General features: G+C 35.6%; 1 protein-coding gene across 1 annotated transcript; it reads right to left on the bottom strand.

The window, feature by feature from the left end:
- Nucleotides 1-558: 558 nt before the first annotated feature.
- On the bottom strand, nt 559-23,313 carry LOC124361522 (lysosomal acid phosphatase-like). The gene is made up of 6 exons (XM_046815577.1): nt 23,239-23,313; nt 17,462-17,704; nt 9,296-9,496; nt 8,198-8,357; nt 1,876-2,081; nt 559-729 (listed from the first exon to the last, which is right to left on the bottom strand). Exons 1-6 carry the CDS (start codon nt 23,311-23,313, stop codon nt 589-591), a joined length of 1,026 nt encoding a protein of 341 aa, XP_046671533.1. The 3' UTR covers nt 559-588.
- Between the last annotated feature and the right edge of the window lie 1,947 nt (nt 23,314-25,260).

Below are 25,260 nucleotides of genomic sequence, written 5' to 3'. Positions count from 1 at the left end.
TATCGCAGATTGCCTGAAGCAATAATTGAGGTGAAGAGAGCTCTCCAACGTCGCCCTGTACAGGCGGAGGGAGAGTCTGTGAGTGACTGCTGCATATCGGTGCTGCTGCTGCTCCTGCAGAGATGCTGATACGGTTTCCGCACACTCAAATCCTGTTTATCTAATCATTTATGTCTTCAATGAGTTTTTCTGTTTTTCACGTATTTTTAGTGTATAATTTTGTGTTTTTGTATTAGTTGTACATCTTTAGTTTCTCCATTCGTACTAATAAGTTATGTTTTATACATTTTTAACACAACATTTAAATTTGGCTTTCACATAATCTTAACTTTATTCTCTTGATTTAAAATATTTAATATAAATTGTAAGGTTGTTATTTTTAATTATAAAACTTATTTCGGTGAAGTTTAAAAGGCAATTAATATAATTATTATCAAAGCACACCGGCAATTGGTCTACGCAGTGAGTGATTCCTTATGTACATTTCAATGGAGAATAAACGTGTTTGTATCTTGTTATGTATGAAATGATCTAATTATGTAATATTCTTCATTATTCCTCGAAATGGTTTATTCATTTCCTGGCAAATCACATGAAACATCTTTGTTGCCACTGCTGTGGCGTGAGCCCCAAAGTTGTCTTCATGAAGTTATCGATAGTGCACGGGTCAGGACATGATGGCAGCGTTAGTTTTTCAAAGGTGTGTTGTAATCCGCGGTAATAAAGAACCTGAAACAATTTAGAAATTAGCTTATAACAACGTATTCTGAGTACCAGATAAAAATAGTAGCTGGAATAAATTATAAACACCGTGCATGTTTTAGCGAAAACAACAACAACTAACAACCAACAACTAAATTGCATACAACAATTTTAAATATGTTTAAAAGTAGAACGTAAACAAAACTAAAGCAATGATGAAAATACTAATATGATTAAAATAACGTATTCCTTTTACTAATACCACAGGTTCTGCAAGTTGTTCTTGAAAATTGTTGAACATTCTCTATCGCCAGACTTGACTTCTACAGTCATATGGAGAATGGAATTTACCTTTTCTTGCTACAGTGGGACAGTCACTGGTTTCACATTCCAAAGGCAGCAAATTTCGAACCAATATTTAAAAAAAATACCAGATCTGAGGATACAAATCTTACCGAAGGGATACTGTGGCAAGAACAGAGGAATGGGAAATAGACGTTCTAAGATGGATTAAAACTCTGGGATGGACATACACAATCAGGGACGAAGTATACAGCTGTTCTGCTGAGGAAGAACCTTCTTGAAATCTTATTTTTGTTTCTTACTTCTTAAAACTGTTTAGACGTGTTTTCATAAAATGGGCTTTCGAGATGATTATAGTTTTACTTGGATTAATAAGACTTTCTATGCCTATAAATAGTTTAAAAAAAATTTCAAATTCGTTAAGCTATGTTAATAAGCAATGAGAAAAAAGGGTGTGTAAAAAATAATATATCTAACGTAATAAACTTAGAGGAGATAATACGGCTATCTTCGTACATAGGAAAGGGACCCTGCGAGTACTGTGTTTAAGTAATCGAAGGAGAGTTATAACGCTTATGATATATTCTGAATATGGAATTTTATATTTTAAAGGAAACACCAGAGCAGAATGACCTTTGAGAGGAAGGAATCTAATTTAAAACATTTATATTGAGATCTGAATAGTTAGATAGTTTAGATCTGAATAAGTCCATACCACAGGTGACTTTAAATTATAAACTTACTTAAAATTTACAGCCCTTGTAAACAAAATTATACTTATTCAATAAATTCAGCAGCAACTAATATCGTTTGAGAAAAACATTCTTATTAAATTTAACCTTATTTTCTCTCTGTAAATAAAACTATTACCTGAACCTTTGGACTGTTGCCCTCTCGATGAACCTCAAACAAGACACCATCTCCAGGTTCAACTATAGACTTCACCTCCACACCTATACCGCTCAACAGAGCGAACACTGAAGTATCAGATGTTCCATGGAACCGGTATCTTTCTTCTGCTTGATTTTGATTTGAGTTTATTTTCAACTGTTTCTGAACACTGTTCACAAGAGGCCCTAAAAAACGCAAACTTTCAAATATGCTTTAGAGCTTTAAATATTTCCAGTTTGAACCAAGAGAATTTATTTGATGAACCATAACTGTTCATTATATAACTAAAACTATCACATATATTTACGTCTGTCCTAAACAAGTATGATACACATGTACTTTCTACTTCTATTTCCAGAAAAAGTTACTTACAGTTGTTGGCGCTGTTGAATCTACGCAGTGGCGGATTTGCTAACAGACCCACGGCCGCAAATTATAAAATTAAAACAATTAGGAGAATTCTTTACTAGTTTCGGGACACAAGCAGAGAAGCTGTCTGACATGAACTTTTATGGCATTATAAGAAATTGTCGTGAAAGAAAGAAAAGTTCAACAGTAACCGATGAAGTTTATTTTGCAACATTGATTGTCTCGTAGTTAAATTATCTAAAAAATAATGTGTTCTGTTTTAAAGAGTTTCAAATTTTTTAAAGTAAAACTATCATTAATAAGGTTTATGAATTTCTCCTTTTTCTTATTCATTTTCTCGTAGATCAATTTCCACACACAAGAAAGTTAACCACTGTCCACCCACTGGTTATATAGGACCCAATCACACAGTTTGACGAGTAAACCAAACCAATGCCAATGTTTCAAGAGATTTTACAGACGTTTTCAACGTTTATTACGAATGTAGTTTGATGAATGTGATAAATCTCCGACCGTTTTTAAGGATAAAATGCTACTTCAACCAACATTGAAACTTACTTATAAAGGCTTTTATGTTACGTATATCGGAACCCAACGCGCAAAATTTGATTTAGGATCCTCATTATCTTTTGAAAACCATAACTGGTTTTTTATCAATTACTGGTTTTTTAAGTATCTTAAAAAATAACTATACTGTGATCTCATATTTAATTAAAAATATTAAAACTCAATACATTGTTACAATATTTTATATGTTTTCAAGCAGAAGGTGAATATTTTAAATGTTACAAAAGAACATTATCGTAGGGGAAGGCGGGGCAAGACGGGGAAGTGGGGTAAAACGGGGAAGGGCTAGAAATCATTGTATAGTTCTGCTACCTACTCAAAACCGAGTGAACTATCTCACTATACTCCAACCATAGTACTGACGTCGTTTGACCTCATTTCCACGCCGAGTTCCTGATATTTCACAAGGTACGTAATTTTTTCAGCTGAATTGAAATATTTAATTATTTTTAAGGCCCTTATTACATTATAATAATGTAACATGCGTAAGCATTTCATTGAAATATAACCATACTACTGCATACTACATCTAAATAGAAACAAAATGATGTATTTATAGACAACTTACATTTATTTGTGTTTGGTGTAAAAGTAACATAACCTTAAAAATAGCTTTTGGGGCAATATGGGGAGGTTCCCTGTCTTGCCCCCGCACTTTTTAAATTTGACATTTTACATTTCTCATTATGTATATGTAGCTTAAGCCTATGTTATAGTTTGTTTATACTTGAAATATAGTTTTTATTCATACATTTATGTGTTTTGCTCACAGTTAGAGTTAAATTACAGTAAAAAGTTAAATTATTTCAGCTTTTTAGATTGATGTCTGAGGACTACCATTCTATTTGTGTGGTTTTACTAGGTCTAGACTATTTTATATTTACTCTGTTAAGACATGATCTACATATTCGACGTGATGTGTTCCAGATGGTTCGCAATTACAAACGAAAGACTACGAGGCAAGATTGGTCTTTGGAGTCGATGGAAGCAGCTGTCAAAGCAGTACTTGCTGGTGAAATGGGCTCATTGAAAGCATCCAGACAATTTAATGTCCCTCAAACTACGATTGAACTACATGTAACTAAAAAAAGAGCTGACCCTAATTATGTTTTGCAAAAGAAACTAGGACCATTTACTTCCGTGTTCACGCCTGCGCAAGAAGAGGAACTCAAAGTGTACCGGACTCAAATGGAAGGGCAATTGTTCGGACTCACCATGAAAGAACTTTGCCAACTTGCTTTCCTAGTTGCAGAAAGAAACAACATCAAGCACCCATTCAATGCTGAAGCTGGTGCTGCCGAAAGAGATTGGATGAATGCGTTTCTCAAACGAAATCCAACCTTAACTGTGAGAAAACCAGAGGCAACTTCTGCTGCGCGCGCAATGGGTTTCAACAAAACTGCCGTAGATAAATTTTTCGGACTCCTTGAAGGTCTAGTTGACAAGTTTAAGTTCACCGGAGACAGGATTTTTAATTGTGACGAAACTGGTGTAACGGTAACCCCCAAGGGTCATTCCAAAATTGTTGCCTTGAAAGGGCGTAGACAAGTGGGAACAGTTTCCTCAGCAGAAAGAGGACAGACTGTAAATCTGCGTTTCAGCTTCAGGGTGTTACGTTCCACCGATGTTGGTCTACCCGCGAAAGAGAATGCAACAAGAGTTCGAGACTGGGCTTCCAACTGGTGCCTGGGTAGAGGTCCACGAATCTGGTTGGATGACCAAAGAACTTTTTTTAACGTGGTTCCAAAGGTTTGTGGCATTTACAGGAGCTTCAAAGGAAAGACCGATCCTTCTTAGCTTGGATGGACGCAAAACACATACGAAAAATCTGGAACTTATTGATTTTGCACGTGAAAATGGAGTCGTCTTTACTTTGCTTGCCCCCACATTGTTCGCATAGGCTTCAACCTCTAGATGTTGCGTTTATGAAGCCTCTCAGTAACAATTATTATGAGGATGAAATAAGAAAATGGCTTCGTACCAACCCTGGAAAGGTTGTTACTCAGCATCAGATCTCAACTTTATTCAGAAAAGCATTTATTCGTTCGGCCACCATGAGTACAGCGGTAAACGGATTTTGAAAAACAGGAATTTGGCCTTTAGACAAGAGTGTCTTTGATGAAAGTGACTTCCTCCCTTCTTCGACTACGGATGTTCCTCTTCCCACAGAAGATGTCACTGAAAATTAAGCTGCAGTTTGTGAAGGCTCAAGGAAAAATGACTCAGCTGGGATGCACGCTGAAGATGAAGAAGCTGCACCACAATCAAATAAAAGCGAAACGCCGGAAAAACAACCAGTTGAGAATCTGTTGAAGCCAGCTGACCACCCTGAACAAGAAACAGCTGAAAGTTCAATTGCAAGTTTTGCAAAATGCAGCCGACAAATTTAATCATAAGTGGAAAAGAGAAATATAAGAAAATCTTCAAATAGGCGTGGAAAACTGCTGTATTGACTGAATCCCCTTATAAGAATGAATTACTGGAGGAAATTAAAAGAAGTAGGGCTACCACTCTCAAGGATGTATCCAAACGAAAATTGTTCCAAAAGGCTAGACTTACTAAACCAACAATGAAACCGAAAAAAGACTGTAATCCAAAGGAAAAAACGAACAGTTTGTTTGATGTGTACAAGTCTTCATGTTCAAAAAACCCTAAAGTTGTCCTAAGAGAAGGTGAGAATGATGACGAAGAACGTCTCTACTGTTATGATTTCTCGGAGGAAGGCTGGATAAGATGTGCCTTGTGTGCTCGGTGGGCGCACAACAGCTGCGCAGGAATAGAAGACGAGGATGACGACGCCATCCACATCTGTGTGTTATATAGCAGTGGCCACTAATCTTAAATTGAACCATGATACATTTTCAAGACTCTTCCTAATATGACTGAGTAGTTTTTCATAACTTTATTATGTCCAAAGGTTCATAGTATGTAATTAAAATTAAATTAATCTTGGTTCCCCATCTTACCCCGCCTATGGGGCAAAACGGGGAGAATGTTTTTTTTTTTAATTCGTTAAAAACATTTAATGGACAATTTTTCCACTTTTCTTAAGTATTCTATGTAGTTAAATAGTTTAATAAACAAGTTGAAGTAAAATTGTGTTTTAATACCTCTTTTAACCCCTTTTATGAAGGGTGGAAGTTTAGCTTCACCATCTTGCCCCGCCTTCCCCTATTTTGCCACATAGTCTTTTTCTAAGAAAAATTAGGCGTACTCTTTTTTGCTGGATTTTACAATTAATTATTATTCTGTTTTGCTTAAAAGAAATTAAATTCCCATACTTAGAGTTTGCAATAACAGGCTAAACTCTGAAAAGCTCATTTTCCATGTAATTGCTATACATTTTAATAAAAACAAGCATAAAAGGGTAGTTTTACATTATACAATAATGCTTATACAAACAAGAACAATATAATCTTTTAAAAGTTGGAGCAACAAGAAACGCTAAAACTGCTCTCCTTTGTGACGGCCACTTGATCTGTTGTTGCTGGTCTAAAAGAAGGTCGTGTTTAATCTCATATACGATTCTTACAAGTAGACAATATCCAAATCAGAAATTTCGCAATTTCTGTGTTGCGTTTTATTTTGAAATTAGTTTGATTACATTTTACTATTTAAAATTTAAGTATCAGTTATATCAAAGCATAATATGATAATATTTATAAAAGTGGGAAGGCGCAACAAATTGTTATCCGTTCGACAGTGCAATGGTTAGTTATGTTTATACTATGGTGACATCATTGGAAGGTTTTTTAATCCTATGCAGGTAAGTAGTTCAGACCAGTAGGCGTGGAGTACTAAGTTTAATTTTTAATAATTATTTTTTTAATAAGTAGATGGCGAGGTTCATGTTAGCAATTGATGAGGGACTGAAACTGAAAAAAGTTTGGATACTAAATCACTATTAAGTTAACCACTAGACTGTTTCATCAAGGTAAGTGCCCAAAAAAGTAATTAATGATATCCTGGCGGTCATTAACCATGAATTCCGATAGTTTTATACAAATAACATCATCCAACTGTTAATTTTATTTATAATGAATACGATAGTGAAGGACAAAGGATTTCCACAACTTGAGAAGTCCGGTTATGCTATAATTTACTTCAACTCATTCAGCTCCCTTTCAGGAACGAAACACCGAAAGTTTGCAATCCGAGAATGTGTAATATATTAAACAACGTTGTCAGTTATGTTGATTTTCAAACAAATACTTTAGGATACAGTTTTAAATTGTTCATTACATTTTTAAATACTTTGTTTGAAGATTATTTTTGACGATGGAAGGATTGTGAAGAAAACAGGATTTTTCCGGACATTTGCCATCGTTCAGTGAAACAGAAAATCAGTAACACTACGTTTTGAGATCTGCAATCTGATCTATTCTTCAGGTTAGATAATAACTAACCTAACACATAATTACAAACTAGGTTAAAATATAAAAAATCATACCAAAGCGTCGTGGCACGCCTAAGTCAGGAATCACTACCACCATGCTGTGTGTTAATTTCTCTAACTCTAAAACATGCACTTAATAAAAGACTAAATACAACACTAACTATTAAAACTGAACTACAGAATACAGGTCACAATACGTCTGCATTCGTTTACCAACCACCTACGACTAACCAGAGGCCAATAGCAAATGGCAATCCTCACACCAGAAAGAAACAAGATGGCGGAATTGACTAACTATCATTCCACTAAATCAAACTTTTTAGAAATAGGCAAAAAACTGTATAATTTGTTACCAAACCATATCCAACAACTTAGCTAAACCTTTTAAAATGAAAATTAAATGTTTGTTGTTGGATTTCTGCTGTTACAATATTGAAGAGTTTGTTAGTTTAATAAGTCAGGTAGATAGACTTAGTAATTAGTCAAATAATCATTAAGCCTAAGCATGACGTTGTGTCGCATTTGTGAAAATGTTTACCACAAAAAATTTTCTGATTTTTTATTTCTGAATATATCAATGTATCAATTGATATAATATCAATTTGAATAATATCAACACGACACTACGGTGTTATTTGTTGATAAAACGTAACCTAACCACTCCTGCTACTACATAATAAACATTTTTTTCAATAATTATTATTTCTGTAAGTTTCAATAGAAATCCAACTAAACTCAAAATTACCATGGCCTGTGACTAAAGTACTAGATCAAAACATGACATCAATACAAAACATGTTTGTTCTTGATAAAATATATCGCTCTTTAATTATGATAAATACTATTTTAAAGATAATATGGTACGTTGTAAAAAGAACTATGCTTCCCATAAAATAAATGTTTTTCTTAATTGTTGCTTTAAATTGTAAATGGTATTATATTGTATTAGAATGGCCTACTTTAATGTACCTGCAAAAAACTGTAGTACATCCCTGCTGCGGTTTAAATATATGTTGTCATAAAAGAACTCTAGTTCAATAGGTTCTAGGAGATCCGGAAAAATAGGTTTATTTTGATATTCTGGCCGAGGCTGAGTGGCCCACGCTGGAAGTGGAAGTCCATTCAAATTCTAAAACATAGTTCAAATTAGTTTTGGATTTAAATTTAGTGTTAATATAAACCGGATGGAAAACTTCAAATCCAAAACTGCACACACGTGATCAAAACATATCACTAGTATAATACATTTTTTTTCTTAGTGAACATGAACTACAGACAATATTGTACTAATAACTATGTTTATCTGAATTACAAATTCTGCACCATTTTTTAAAGTGATCGAATCAATTTAAGACTGTGTATTTGTAACAACTATGTTTAGTGTTGCAATTGCACTTACTTAAAAAGTGTTGTAGGCTTATCTAGTCCGTTAAGCATTTAGTAAATTTGATATTTTACAGAGTATTTCATAACCATACTTGTTTTAAATTTTGTACATTTTAAAATCGGGTTCATCTATAATCGCTAACACGTCATCCAAGAGGCTATGCTGGGGAACAAAACCACTTTCAAAACAAGGCGTTAATGGTGCAAGTTCCTGAGAGGGAAAACAACGTACTTACCGCTTTCCACAAAATGTGTATTTGTTATTTCATGACAAAATACTACATACTTTTATAAAAACCGGAAAAACAATAAAACTGTTGAACTGTAGCCTTTAAAATATAAAATAATACAGAACAGCGTCATATAAGTTTTGTAAGCAAAATTATGTCAGTCTAATTTTCGTAAATTGCAACACTAAATGTAAGCAGTAGAGTATAATAACTATAACATAATTTATACTTATTGTCTGTATCGAATAAAAAGATACAAAAAAATATAAATCGAACACAATAACTTTTAATTATACAACGCAACGGTTGCCCAACGTTTATGATCATGTCCGACTTGGTTGGTTAATGTTTAGTCTGGTATGTATTACGTTTCACAAACCATATAACGGCAGACATCTGCATTGAAATTTAAATATTATGTTGTTTACTGTGTCTGAACTGTATAACTTACTTCAAACTGTAAAATATCAAAAATGTCACTGACTGCAAGTACCGAGTTTGCATCTGGGATCCCAGTAAAATTTTGCAGGAATTTATAGAGCAGCTGTCGTTCTTCTGTTGGATCAGGCCTTCCTGCGACCTCAAGTCCATTCCTGACTATGGTCGCGATTCTAGGACATACCCCAGGAGCAATACTGGGATCATCGTATAACTGAAATCATTAAAATACAATTATCATTATCCTTTAAATTGATTCAATTGAGACATAGTCTATGATAGTATGATATGACACTTGCAGTAACTTTCCGCCTCTTTCACAAATGTTTAGAGAGTAGTGACAGAGGAGATTTTATATATATTTTTATTATGTATTAAATATATATATATATATATATATAAATCTACATCTGTGTCACAGCAATATGTATACACTATATATTTATATATATATATAAATATATGTATATATATATATATATATATATATATATATATATATATATATAAATGAGGTTTGTTAGTTTCACTGAAACTCTAAAAGATCTGCTGGACTGATTTAGCTAATTATGGTTTTGAAATATTTGTACAAGTCAAAGAGAAGTTTTATATATTGGAAAAGTTTTTCAAAATATTTTATCATTCTGGAAAATTGTACTGTAATCACATGCCGGTACTGTAATCACATACCGGTACTGTAATCACATACCGGTACTGTAATCACATACCGGTACTGTAATCACATACCGGTACTGTAATCACATACCGGTACTGTAATCACATACCAGTACTGTAATCACATACCGGTACTGTAATCACATACCGGTACTGTAATCACATACCGGTACTGTAATCACGTACCGGTACTGTAATCACGTACCGGTACTGTAATCACGTACCGGTACTGTAATCACGTACCGGTACTGTAATCACGTACCGGTACTGTAATCACGTACCGGTACTGTAATCACATACCGGGTACTGTAATCACATGCCGGTACTGTAATCACATACCGGTACTGTAATCACATACCGGTACTGTAATCACATACCGGTACTGTAATCACGTACCGGTACTGTAATCACGTACCGGTACTGTAATCACGTACCGGTACTGTAATCACGTACCGGTACTGTAATCACATACCGGTACTGTAATCACATACCGGTACTGTAATCACATACCGGTACTGTAATCACATACCGGTACTGTAATCACATACCGGTACTGTAATCACATACCGGTACTGTAATCACATACCGGTACTGTAATCACATACCGGGACTGTAATCACATAACGGTACTGTAATCACATACCGGTACTGTAATCACATACCGGTACTGTAATCACATACCGGTACTGTAATCACATACCGGTACTGTAATCACATACCAGTACTGTAATCACATACCGGTACTGTAATCGAGATTGGTTGTCACCAATAACATATTTGCTGTTGTTTAAGAAAAAGCAAAGGGATGGCACACTCTCTCCCCCCTTATATCAGAAGTAAAATAGAAGTGACGGAAGTTGCTGCATTTTGACCAAAGTAGTCTTTTTAAGCTTACATATGCACATGTTTTCTTAATCTAGGTGAAAATCAATATTACTTTTAGCACCAGAACATCGCAGAATGAAAATAAACGCTTTTAAATGTACGTTGGATTCCAAAACCCGCATATGGGTTTATTTTCTTGGCCAGAGCAACAAACCAACTATGAAACCGTAAATAAATTAGAGCGGAAGTGAGTTTAATAGGTCGTATCTGACTTTTACCGCAGTGCCGTTTAAGTCGTACGTAAGATATATATTTTCCTTATCGGGACAAAAAAGTCAACTATCACTATGGCACTTGAAAAATCTTAAACTGAAAGTAAATTGAAATAGCCGAAGGTAATCTTAAATATGCCCTTTTTTAAGTTAGGTTTTGTTGGTACACATTTTCTTGGTTGGGGCACAAGTCAAGCTGAACAATGGCACTTCAAATCCTTAGATAGAAGATTAGTCTAACCAGACGGAAGTTAACATCAAATTAGGTTTTCGAGACTTATTTTACATTTTATTCATACAACAAAATCTAAAACAGAATCAGTCAATCTTATTTACGTTCTGAATATCTCAACCATGGATACTGAAATACTCGTAATATGTATCTTACATGTCACTTATGTTTTAAAAAAAATGTAGGACTCCACCATGTTACGTTATAAATGCTTTAGACTAACAAAGCTAAGGCCATCGATTTTGAAAATCACTTGTGAACTGATAGTTAAACAATATTATCGCAGTACTAGCCATGTATCTAAACATTGGCGTAAGAGATTTTAACTAACAATTATTATTATAGTTCGTCTGTATCTCTAAACAATACGGTAACAGTTTTTAACTATAAATATTATCACAGCTCTGACTTTTTATAATATTTCTGGCGACTATCGCAGTTATGGCCGTATCTCATACATTGTGGTAACGCAGATTTTAATTTAACAATATCATTAGAATTCTGGCTGTTTATGTAAGCATTTTTGTAACAAAAAGTTTTGACTGAATCGTGGACGAAGGTTCTGGCCGACTCTTGGATACAATATCGCCGTTCTGGCCATATAACTAAAGATTGGTGTAACGCGAATTCTGAACGACTCTTGGGCACGGTTATCGCAGTCCTGGCCATATAACTAAAGATTGGTGTAACGCGAATTCTGACCGCCTCTTGGGCACGATTATCGCAGTCCTGGCCATATAACTAAACATTGGTGTAACGCGAATTCTGACCGACTCTTGGGCACGATTATCGCAGTCCTGGCCATATAACTAAAGATTGGTGTAACGCGAATTCTGACCGACTCTTGGGCACTATTATCGCAGCCCTAGCCATATAACTAAAGATTGGTGTAACGCGAATTCTGACCGCCTCTTGGGCACGATTATCGCAGTCCTGGCCATATAACTAAAGATTGGTGTAACGCGAATTCTGACCGCCTCTTGAGCACGATTATCGCAGTACTGGCCATATAACTAAAGATTGGTGTAACGCGAATTCTGACCGCCTCTTGAGCACGATTATCGCAGTCCTGGCCATATAACTAAAGATTGGTGTAACGCGAATTCTGACCGACTCTTGGGCACGATTATCGCAGTCCTGGCCATATAACTAAAAATTGGTGTAACGCGATTTCTGACCGACTCTTGGGCACGATTATCGCAGTCCTGGCCATATAACTAAACATTGGTGTAACGCGAATTCTGACCGACTCTTGGGCATGGTTTTCGCAGTCCTGGCCATATAACTAAAGATTGGTGTAACGCGAATTCTGACCGACTCTTAGGTACGATTATCGCAGTCCTGGCCATATAAATAAAGATTGGTGTAACGCGAATTCTGACCGACTCTTGGGAACGATTATCGCAGTCCTGGCCATATAACTCAAGATTGTTGTAACGCGAATTCTGACCGACTCTTAGGCACGATTATGGCAGTCCTGGCCATATAACTAAAGATTGTTGTAACGCGAATTCTGGCCGACTCTTGGGCACGATTATCGCAGTCCTGGCCATATAACTAAAGATTGGTGTAACGCGAATTCTGACCGACTCTTGGGAACGATTATCGCAGTCCTGGCCATATAAATAAAGATTGTTGTAACGCGAATTCTGACCGAGTCTTAGGCACGATTATCGCAGTCCTGGCCATATAACTAAAGATTGTTGTAACGCGAATTCTGGCCGACTCTTGGGCACGATTATCGCAGTCCTGGCCATATAACTAAAGATTGGTGTAACGCGAATTCTAACCGACTCTTGGGCACGATTATCGCAGTCCTGGCCATATAACTAAAGATTGGTGTAACGCGAATTCTAACCGACTCTTACGCACGATTATCGTAGTCCTGGCCATATAACTAAACATTGGTGTAACGCGAATTCTGACCGACTCTTAGGCACGATTATCGCAGTCCTGGCCATATAACTAAAGATTGGTGTAACGCGAATTCTGACCGCCTCTTGAGCACGATTATCGCAGTCCTGGCCATATAACTAAAGATTGGTGTAACGCGAATTCTGACCGCCTCTTGAGCACGATTATCGCAGTCCTGGCCATATAACTAAAGATTGGTGTAACGCGAATTCTGACTGACTCTTGGGCACGATTATCGCAGTCCTGGCCATATAACTAAAGATTGGTGTAACGCGAATTCTGACCGACTCTTGGGCACGATTATCGCAGTCCTGGCCATATAACTAAAGATTGGTGTAACGCGAATTCTGACCGACTCTTGCGCACAATATTGCAGTCCTGGCCATATAACTAAAAATTGGTGTAACGCGATTTCTGACCGACTCTTGGGCACGATTATCGCAGTCCTGGCCATATAACTAAACATTGGTGTAACGCGAATTCTGACCGACTCTTGGGCATGGTTTTCGCAGTCCTGGCCATATAACTAAAGATTGGTGTAACGCGAATTCTGACCGACTCTTAGGCACGATTATCGCAGTCCTGGCCATATAAATAAAGATTGGTGTAACGCGAATTCTGACCGACTCTTGGGAACGATTATCGCAGTCCTGGCCATATAACTCAAGATTGTTGTAACGCGAATTCTGACCGACTCTTAGGCACGATTATGGCAGTCCTGGCCATATAACTAAAGATTGTTGTAACGCGAATTCTGGCCGACTCTTGGGCACGATTATCGCAGTCCTGGCCATATAACTAAAGATTGGTGTAACGCGAATTCTAACCGACTCTTGGGCACGATTATCGCAGTCCTGGCCATATAACTAAAGATTGGTGTAACGCGAATTCTAACCGACTCTTGGGCACGATTATCGCAGTCCTGGCCATATAACTAAACATTGGTGTAACGCGAATTCTGACCGACTCTTGGCACGATTATCGCAGTCCTGGCCATATAACTAAAGATTGGTGTAACGCGAATTCTGACCGACTCTTAGGCACGATTATCGCAGTCCTGGCCATTTAACTTAAGATTGGTGTAACGCGAATTCTGACCGACTCTTACGCACGATTATCGTAGTCCTGGCCATATAACTAAAAATTGGTGTAACGCGAATTCTGATCTACTCTTGGGCACAATTATCGCAGTCCTGGCCATATAACTAAAGATTGGTGTAACGCGAATTCTGACCGACTCTTGGTCACGATTATCGCAGCCCTGGCTGTATATGTGTAACGCAGGTTCTGGCCGACTCTTGGATACAATATCGCAGCCCTGGCTGTATATGTAACGCAGGTTCTGGCCGACTCTTGGATGCAATATCGCCGTTCTGGCCGTGTCTCTAATGTCTAGTGTAACACAGATTCTGATTGAACAATATTATTGTAATTATGGCCGTATCTCAAGCAGTTTTTATAACAGTCTAACAGACATTTTCGGATAAATATATAGTTTCTCTTCTTCAATAACAGTATATCTTTTAATCCTCAAACAAAATATGTATTGACAGTTTCCTCCCTCAACTCGTAATTCATATTTTACACAATATTGATAACAAACTACAACATTTTATTCTCATTAGACTTTAGCCCATTTGTAATTTTAATACTTGTTCAATCTGAAACCTACGTCCATATGGGTTCCTAGAAGTGAATGTCTATGTCTGCCCTCTGTAACAAATTTAAGATACCAAAATACCTATTTCTGACCGTTATCTTAATTTACATCGTAAGAGTCATACTTTTCCTTAGAATAAAAGGATAACACGCAAAACCCTCAATATCTTATATCACTCGGGTCTGTAAAATATCTTAGGGAGAAATTCGTCTATTATATTTAAGTATTAATTCACTATAATTAATTATAATCCACTAATGTAGCTACTTGGGTAATGCCATACAATCCTTTTTAGATACACACATAAACGTGTCTAGGTGGGGGGGGTTACCACTAGAAACTTTTCCGTACCTCCCAGGCATGCTGGGGTACGCCCCCCCCCCCTCACCTTGAGTATGGTAAACGCTGCTAATATTGAACATCGTGTTTGATAGCCGTCTTAAAGCATTATTATCATTTTATTATCTACAAGAACGGCTACAACATAAGCGAAAATGTACCCTTTTGGAGACTGCCCGATAACACAAAAGAATATCAAGAAAATGGCACTGTATAAATGAGAATAACAAAAGCTTTATATCTTAAGAACTAAAAGACACATCCTCCACCTATTACCTAGAATTCACACATTCTAATATGGGCTTCCAGGACATACACACGCATATATATATAATACGTTTTACGTGAAAATTTGGGTGTGTATTTGTGTTTGCATTTACATTTTAATGTTTTTTTATTTCGATACCAAGTCATCCCCGATAAAAAATAAATTGATATGCGTTTTTATAGAGGATTTACTTACTGTATATAAAACTACTTAAATTTTGAGACATGAAATTAGTAATTGTGTGTTTTTTTACTGCGGCTAAGCGGTTGATGTCAACGGCGTGCATTGCAAATTGGCGCAGCACACGCTCGCCGATGAAATATAAGCAAATACAAAATATGAACTTCAAGTTAAATATTATTTACAAAGCACGATATTTCGTTAATTTGATTGTATAATTTTGGGCTTTCATGCACAAAGTGTAATAGAAACACGTTATAACGATCGTTTAATAACAATCGTTATAATTTATGAACGTACACGAATGTAAATCGCCGAAAGATAAACTTATTTGGTTTTATGGCAATTTTAATGTCATCATACTAGTATAACAAGGACTCTGTTGCCATATTAGACATTCTTTTGGGTTACAGTTTTAGACGAACTATTACATACATCAACCTGAGATCTGACAGTGGAGGCACGGTAGAGCCAATATTTTTTGTTAATCTTTCACATAACAAATTTGGCTTTTAATTAGCAGTTTCTTATAAGCAAGTGCGTTGAACCTGACAAAATTTAATTGTAAAACTGACAATTCTTAGTATGAACAATATCAAAAAAAACATTTCAACATGAAAATTGGAATGTAATATACAATAGAAGAGGTGTTGAAAGACAAATCATTAAATTTTATAGTAAATGTTTCTTAATCAGAAAATTAGAAATTAACAGACGAGAACTTCATCATGATTATATTTTACATATCAAAGGCCCACAAGAATCAATAATTATTATAAGTTAAAGAAGTTTAAACATAAAACTTATTGCTACAAGCACAATTTCACCATGCCTGAGACTTCATTGTTGCTGTTGGCAACGTACAAAGTCATCACCAATTCTATTTTATTATTATTCGTTTATATTTTATTCCTGAAATTGATGTAAACAAAATGTGTTCTAGTGTGTAAAATAAAACAAAATATTACAAACTTCAAGTCAGATATTATTTAAATGACAGCAATATTTCTTTACTTTGATTATAGACTTTTTGTGAAAATTTGATTAAAATGTTATAAAATAAATTAAATGGGTTATTTCATAACCTCAGATATATCAGAAGTGTACGACCAAAGGGTTCTTTATTTTATTTTTATAGTTAGGCCAACTAAATTAAAACACTTTTTGATAAGAATCTAATTTTGTGTGAGTCTTACACAATTTTGGTTGAAACAATACCGGAGAAGTGCATAACAGTAATAGAAAGTAAAATTTAATCATATTTTAAAGAGTTATAATATTTCTAAATAGTAAAATCAGCAATCTCGTAGTTTTGTACTTATGTTTTATGTTTGTTAGTACGATGTTAAGCAATGAGAACTACTTTAAGACTATTATAAATTAGCCGTTCAAAGAGACGACTGGTAGGCAGGGTGTTCATGGCCACTGCTTGCTGTGTCTCTCGCCCGTGAGGTTTGTATTGTGTTTGTCAACCCCCACGAGTCGCAGACGTCATTCCGAAAACTTACGAAGCACGAGTCTTGTGCTTTACTATATGTCAGCTATTATAGTTAAAATATGAAACAAATTAAAACAAAACTGAACTATGTTACATTGTTTGACTACAAGTATACTTTCAGTTTTACGCAAGATAAAATATACTTTGAATATCTGTATCAATGGGAGGGGGGATTACGACTCCTAAGCCCCCCCCCCCTGGATACGTCCATGATGACACATCCTGTAGAAGTGTATTCTCCTAAATTCTGCCACTCACAGGATTTTGACATTGTAAAGGTTATTGTTTATTATGAATTAATATAACAACAACTTACATAAGCTTTATCAAAATCTGATGTATTTTGCCAGACAGGAATGGGCTGCCAGTTCGGTAAATCCTTGAATATTGGCTTGTAAGGAGGAAACTGGCCAGCCATAACACACAGAGATGACACTGTTGTTCTGGTGCTAATGTTAGTTGCAGACACGTGCACCTTCTCCTGAGTGTAGCCTCCAACAAAGTCTCCATATCTTGTATTTAAATTTTGTCCGACTCTATACATCAACTGCTGGCCTGCCTGTTAATATCAAGACATTGATTAGCATATGATGGAAGCTTACTATAAAATTATACATTATCATGCCCATGTCTATATTATAATATTTAATTTCATTTATGAATTCGTCAAAATTTGGGTTATTACCAACCATATGTATGTATGTATTATATTGCTAAACTTTTATTCAAAAGTTCAGTTCTTAAGCTATAACAACTACATTAAGGAAATATATACTTTATAATCGAGGCATGAAAACCTTATATATTTGATAATAAAGTCTTTTTTCAAAATAATGTGTTTATAATTTTGGTTTGATGGTACATTAATTTACTGAAACTTGTAGTTTTATCTGTTTGGCTGTTTTTAGTTACTACTGTATAAGACCTGCAGTTTAAAATTGATTTCAGACTACAATGTTAAGAGGGAATGTTTTAAGTAGGAGTTGTCACTTGGTCTAAGTGACAACTCCTGTCTCACAAGCTTCTTTAGTCGAATGCGATACACCATACCTCGATATTATTGAAATGACATCATTGTTTGGAATGACATACAGTTGTCACACACGCAGATGTTCATAGCGTGATCACTTCCAGACAAATCTCCACCTTATTGATATCTATGTCGATACACTACACACTACAAGTGTTAGCTGCGTGTAGATACAGTACGTTACAGGTGCACTGAAAATTCAGTACTAAGATGTCACCAGCTGCATTTTGGTCGATCGTATTTTGAACCTCATATCTTACGATTTCTTTTTATAAAAAGAAGATAAATAACGTCACGTAAACGGCAAATGTTGAGAAACTGGTGGCTGCAAACTGTTGCAGTTTTATAGTTTATGATTAACTTTTAGTTCCAGAATATTGTTTTTAACTTGAGAAAATAACTCTTCATACACATTTACCATGTCTGGTTGTTTTAAATGTGGTTTAAGAATGATACGATTCCCTCATTCATATCTCAGGTTATAAACTAATATTTATTTTATTCGTGATCTGTCAGTTTTAGGTATAGTATTGAATTGTTCTACAACCATCCAGAATTAACACATCCATTTTCAACTTTAGTATCTCCCTAATTCTTCTATGATTTTGCATACTATATAGAGTTGTTTTATCGGAACTTCGATGGAAGGACTAGCTACGGTAGGTCAGCTTTTGACAACCTAAACTGTGATTTTTCAAGCACCATGCTACTGAAAACCCTTACTATAGCAGGGCAGTCCTTCGTCCAGCGCAGATCAATATGGAAGGTTTTATAACACAAACAACATTTCGATCGAAATTTCAATATAATTTATTTAATTTATAGTAATCACGCACTCTATAACAATATTTTTTATTTTACATTTTTAACGTTACCAACGACCATTTATACAATTGTCCATACAGCGAATAGTTCTCAAACGACAAATAAGAGCTATCGTGAATCATGTTTCTTCCATATAGATATACAGGGTGTTCTGAAAAAAGGTAACCATAAGTCAGGGCGTGATTCCTCACATCAAAAATAAGAAAAAAAAGGTCTAATTAACATAGGTCCGAGAATGCTTAGTTACCAAGTTATACAGGGTGAAAGATTTCGTCTGAATTTCAGTTCCCCTGCTGCAACGAAGCCCTACGGGTATTTGTTGGCTGTTAATTAAGATGTACAATTTAACGTACTTTATGTAAAATGAACTGAAAAATTGAATAAAAACCGTTTCCAGACCTGTAGCTACAGTAATTTTTAAGATATGTGACGAAATACGCGAAACTTGGTCCCGAAAAACAAGTTACATTTAGGTTTGAAGCAGATTTACTATGTTAAATGTACAATAAACACAAAATATTTTTTCACGGTACTTGTAGAAAATTTAATTTCGAAGAGAAAGATGTAAAATAAGTCTATAATAGACAAACGCAACCTTTAAAAAAATAATCCTTAATTACATACAAAACGCATGAAAAATAGACAAAATCTGTTAAGCTCTCTACAAATGTAATATTGAAATTAAAACAGCTGTTTTATTAAAAACAAATTAATGAGTTACTATTATTTTTTATCAAGTAAATATTTTTAACAATCATTACATTATCATACATAAAAAAGTTATCTGAATTATCATTCAACAAAAAAGTTACACTTGTCCTAAAAAAACTAACCACGTCACAGTAGATGTTCAAAATGTTTCCCCTCATTCAAAATACAAGCATCCAGCCGTCTTCTCATAGACTGCCGAAACTCTTTCGAAGATCCCAGGTGTCTCACGTATCCTTTGAATCCCGTTAACAATCCTTATTCGCAACTCTTCTATGGTATCCACAGGCGAGTCGTAGACAAGCGTCTTTAAATGTCCCTATAAGAAAAAGTCTAGAGGATTGAGGTCAGGTGACCTTGCAGGCCATGCTACTGGGGGCTCCTCGACCAATCCATTCTGTTTAGATATGCTTCATTAAAAATTCTCTTACTTGTAATGTGTAATGAGCTGGAGCTCCATCCTGCATGAACCACATGTTGTTGCGTGTGTATAGTGGCACATCTTCGAGTAACTCATTCAGATTAGTCGTCAAGAAATGTAAATAATTTTCACCATTGAGCGTATCAGGTAAAAAACTAATAAAAATGTTTATCACCCAGAATAGCAGCCCATACGTTTATAGAAAAACTGATATTGGTGACGGTTCTCTGAAATAGCACGTGGATTTTCAATTGCCCACATGTGAGTATTGTGGGGTGTTAAGAATAGCCATTCTTGAAAATTTTGCTTCTCAGTAAAGATAATGTAATTTAAAAAAATGTGGATTTCTGCACCTTCGGATAAGCCATTGGCATAGCTGAACACGAGGAAAGTAATCTCGAGGCAAAAGAGCCTGGACCCTTTGATAGTGATAAGAATGCAACTGCTGCTCGTGTAAAATCTTCCAGACAATTGAATTACTAACACCGAAATCCAAGGCTACTTCTCTAGTACTTCTTCCAGGATGATTCTCTATTATTTCGTCCAACACGCCCTCCTCCAATTCAGCTGTACACGTTGTACGTGGCCGTCCTGATCTACCAACTTTTCCAGATTTAAAGGTTCCCGTCTCGCTTAGCCTTCTATGAATGGAAGAAAACATTTTATGAGTCGGTAACTGTCTATGAGGAAAATGTTCCTGATAGAGTCGTCTAGCCTGACGACTGTTGCAATGTGCAAGACCGTACATTAAATGCATGTCTGCCCATTTCACCATTGGTGTACATAATATTCATATTACCTGCCATGATGAATAAGATATTTATTAGCTATCAAAAATTAACTTCAACGGCACTCGCACTAACTTGTATTAAAGTACAGATCAACACACGCACTTAATGAGCAATGGAAAAATAGCTGCTTGTAATGTTTATTTAAATTATTATAAACAATGTTACATTGTTAAAAACATATGTTTTAAATAGAAATTATTTTGTTTCTCAAATCAAATATTTTAATAAAACAGCTGTTTTAATTTCAATATTACATTATTTGTAGAGAGCTTAACAGATTTTGTTTATTTTTTCATGCGTTTTGTATGTAATTAAGGATTATTTTTTAAAGTTTGCGTTTGTCTATTATAGACTTATTTTACATCTTTCTCTTCGAAATTAAATTTTCTACAAGTACCGTGAAAAAAAATATTTTGTGTTTATTGTACATTTAACATAGTAAATCTGCTTCAAACCTAAATGTAACTTGTTTTTTCGGGACCAAGTTTCGCGTATTTCGTCACATATCTTAAAAATTACTGTAGCTACAGGTCTGGAAACGGTTTTATTCAATTTTTCAGTTCATTTTACATAAAGTACGCTAAATTGTACATCTTAATTAACAGCCAAACAAATACCCGTAGGGCTTCGTTGCAGCAGGGGAACTGAAATTCAGACGAAATCTTTCACCCTGTATAACTTGGTAACTAAGCATTTTCGGACCTATGTTAATTAGACCTTTTTTTCTTATTTTGATGTGAGGACTCACGCCCTGACTTATGGGCACCTTTTTTCAGAACACCCTGTATTTCTTTATTAGTTTGTTTCCTTATTATGGTGTCTGCAACTGCTGCTAAATAATTTGAGGAAGTAAAATCAATGTTGATACTTATATTTAGAGTGGCAATTACATACTCTAGTACTGTACTAAAAGCAGAGTGTGGAGGAACGTTACAATCGCGTTTTGCGTGTATTACTGTACTGGGCAGTATACCGACACGACACGGCACAGTGTCGCCGCGCCTATACTCTGGTACGGCCGGTCAGTGACGTGTGTGTGCAGAGTGTGGAGGAACGTTACAATCGTGCTATATACACGGCACAGTGTCGCCGCGCCTATACTCTGGTACGGCCGGTCGGTGATGTGTGTGTGCAGAGTGTGGAGGAACGTTACAATCGTGCTATATACACGGCACAGTGTGTCGCGCGGCCGCGCCTATACTCTGGTACGGCCGCTCGGTGATGTGTGTGTGCAGAGTGTGGAGGAACGTTACAATCGTGCTATATACACGGCACATTGTCCCGCGCCTATACTCTGGTACGGCCGGTCGGTGATGTGTGTGTGCAGAGTGTGGAGGAACGTTACAATCGTGCTATATACACGGCACATTGTCCCGCGCCTATACTCTGGTACGGCCGGTCGGTGATGTGTGTGTGCAGAGTGTGGAGGAACGTTACAATCGTGCTATATACACGGCACAGTGTCGCCGCGCCTATACTCTGGTACGGCCGGTCGGTGATGTGTGTGTGTGCAGAGTGTGGAGGAACGTTACAATCGTGCTATATACACGGCACAGTGTCGCCGCGCCTATACTCTGGTACGGCCGGTCGGTGATGTGTGTGTGCAGAGTGTGGAGGAACGTTACAATCGTGCTATATACACGGCACAGTGTCGCCGCGCCTATACTCTGGTACGGCCGGTCGGTGATGTGTGTGTGCAGAGTGTGGAGGAACGTTACAATCGTGCTATATACACGGCACAGTGTCGCCGCGCCTATACTCTGGTACGGCCGGTCGGTGATGTGTGTGTGCAGAGTGTGGAGGAACGTTACAATCGTGCTATATACACGGCACAGTGTCGCCGCGCCTATACTCTGGTACGGCCGGTCGGTGATGTGTGTGGGCAGAGTGTGGTCGGAGTATCTGGGGACCCATCTTGTCGCGTGTTTGTTTAATTATCTCACGGGACTGTAAATTATGTTCTTGAAATAACATTTATATTCTACATTTTCCTCTATAAAATTGTCTCCACAAAACAAGTGTATTTGATAGATAACGATTTTTATTCTGTAAGCAAAGAATTACTTGCTTATCAAAATATAGTTACTAAAGCATTATTATTTAAGATTTAATTTTTGTACTGAAGAAATTCAGAAACAAACATTAACAACCAATAAATTAAAAACTACCATGATTTTTCACAAAATGAAAGAAGTTTCTTTAATAGACAACATAGATTGATTTACATGGGTTTATTTAATAATTTTTATATAACGGGAATTTAATAAAAACATTACTTGAAGAAAATATATTTAAAGTACTACAAAATATTATCATACCCTTGTAAGTTTTCCTCGAGTTCCTGGAAAAATTAATGGATACTTCGGCCTGTTAGGATCATTCGGGTATGGCATTCTTGTGGGCGATCTTATCCCATGCCTAAAAATCTGGAATTAAAATGTATTTCAAATGTAATTACACAGCTTATGACAAAATAATACAATATAATTACAACAATTACTATTAGTTACTAATTTAATGAACAATTGTTGAGTGGTGTGTGACTCCTTGTAGCCTACAATATAACAGAGCATCTTTACAACCAGCAGACAAAAGAGAAATTGTGCAACCAACTGGGTGAAAGGCGTCAATGACGCTCAGCCAAACTCAATGGTTGGACATGCAACAATATAGAACTCATTATTGTCTGTGTAGAATCAAGTTTCAAGCAACATTTAAGTCTACAGATGAAATCTTTCTTGAGATATCTTTCCACATGATACATTCACACCTTTGTTCGTCAAGTCAGGTTTCATAGCAGTGTTAAAATAATAAACGTTAGATTGGGCTAGGGCAGGTACTATAACACAAGAGTGTGCTGAAATTAAATCTTATCACAGACTTTTAACATTGACTTTCCACTCTACTATTATGTTTTTTACTCTATGGATAAATACGTCACACGTAAAAATCTCATATTATTGTACTTTTTTATTTTACACATTTATTTATCTCGCTATTTTCTTGTTGCCATCGTGGTTATCCATTAGAGAAATGTAAAAATATTTGTTAACTTTCGGCTAAATCCCGTGGAGTGACATACACTATCATCGAACTTAGAGTTGTTTGTATATAAATGAAGTATATAACTTCATTACAAACTTTAGAGTCTAAAGCTCAGTTAGTTTTCGAGATATGTGCGGACAGGCAGACGGACAGAAGTTAGCCTAAATTCTTCCATCTCCTTGAGTAATAGGCTTTGCTAATGCTCAGCCAATGATTTTAATCTATTATCGGTGATATAATTTGATCAGAAAACTTCAAAATCGCTTTACAGCTTTTAAACTGAACTGATTTGGTACAAACGTATTTAATTTGTATCGTTAACTGTAGCGCTGGAGATTATAAAATAAAAAGTAAGAAATATCAAACTGGTATTGTTACAGATAATACATCAAAAATATAACGTAACGGGAATTTATCGATAATCATTTCAAAACTGGAGGAAGATAAGAAGTATAAACAAAACAGCATTGATATTGATTATAAGTTTTAATTAATTCTAACATTGTAAGCTCCAACCTAGAGAGACTATGTTCTCCTTCAAGAAAGTGATAATATGTTTATAACTTTAATTTTTATCGACAAAATACAATGTAAACAATTATATATTTAATGATTTTAAGTAATTTTAAGTACATTTTAAAATTAAAATTCCAGCAAAGATACTTTAAAAAAGGATTTATTTAAACACAAAACTTAAAACTCTGCCCAATATTGCAGTTTGTTTTAGTAATATTGTAATACTTTCACTGAAAAATAAACTTGTTACTAGTAGTGTTTGCCCAGTATACTAAAAGTATACATTGTGTATTATATATTTACTGTGTGCATTTGCACAACACTCTTAATACGTCTTTATTCTGTATAGTGTTCATGCATACACATTCAGTTTACTGAAATGAATTTTATGTATCTGAAAGTAAAACTTCACACTTGAAAGCTCTGCTACGTTTGTGTGGATAGTAAAATTGCAACATGAATTACAGAATTTAATTTTCGATTTTATACAGATTATTTTTATAGAAACTAAAGACTAGAATATAAAAAAAATAAATTTTACTTTAAAGTTTTACTTATGTGCTACACAAGAGAGCAGACATTTTACGGAATTTTATTATATGTTATTGAGGGGATGCTTACAAGTATTTTGCAAAAATACCAAGTTTCAAAAAAGTATTCCACTTTTTAATCTTATTAAAAATATTCTAGTAAACCTAAGTAATACAAATACATCACAAGTTTCTTACCCCATATACATATTGAAGATTTTTTGTTGGAGGAAGCTCAGCATTAAGAGT

Source organism: Homalodisca vitripennis, chromosome 4 (assembly GCF_021130785.1).
Source record: "Homalodisca vitripennis isolate AUS2020 chromosome 4, UT_GWSS_2.1, whole genome shotgun sequence".
NCBI lineage: Eukaryota > Metazoa > Arthropoda > Insecta > Hemiptera > Cicadellidae > Homalodisca > Homalodisca vitripennis.
This window is presented reverse-complemented; position numbering and strand designations above follow the sequence as displayed.

Bases quoted from the DNA above. Each gene is read 5' to 3' on its own strand.
- LOC124361522 (XM_046815577.1), bottom strand. From the start codon at position 23,313: ATGCCATACCCGAATGATCCTAACAGGCCGAAGTATCCATTAATTTTT. The intron at 8,358-9,295 runs GTAAGTTATACA...ACTATGTTTTAG, and splicing joins TTGATATTTTACAGTTTGAA to AATTTGAATGGACTTCCACT. The intron at 730-1,875 runs GTAATAGTTTTA...AAATTGTTTCAG, and splicing joins GCAACAGTCCAAAGGTTCAG to GTTCTTTATTACCGCGGATT.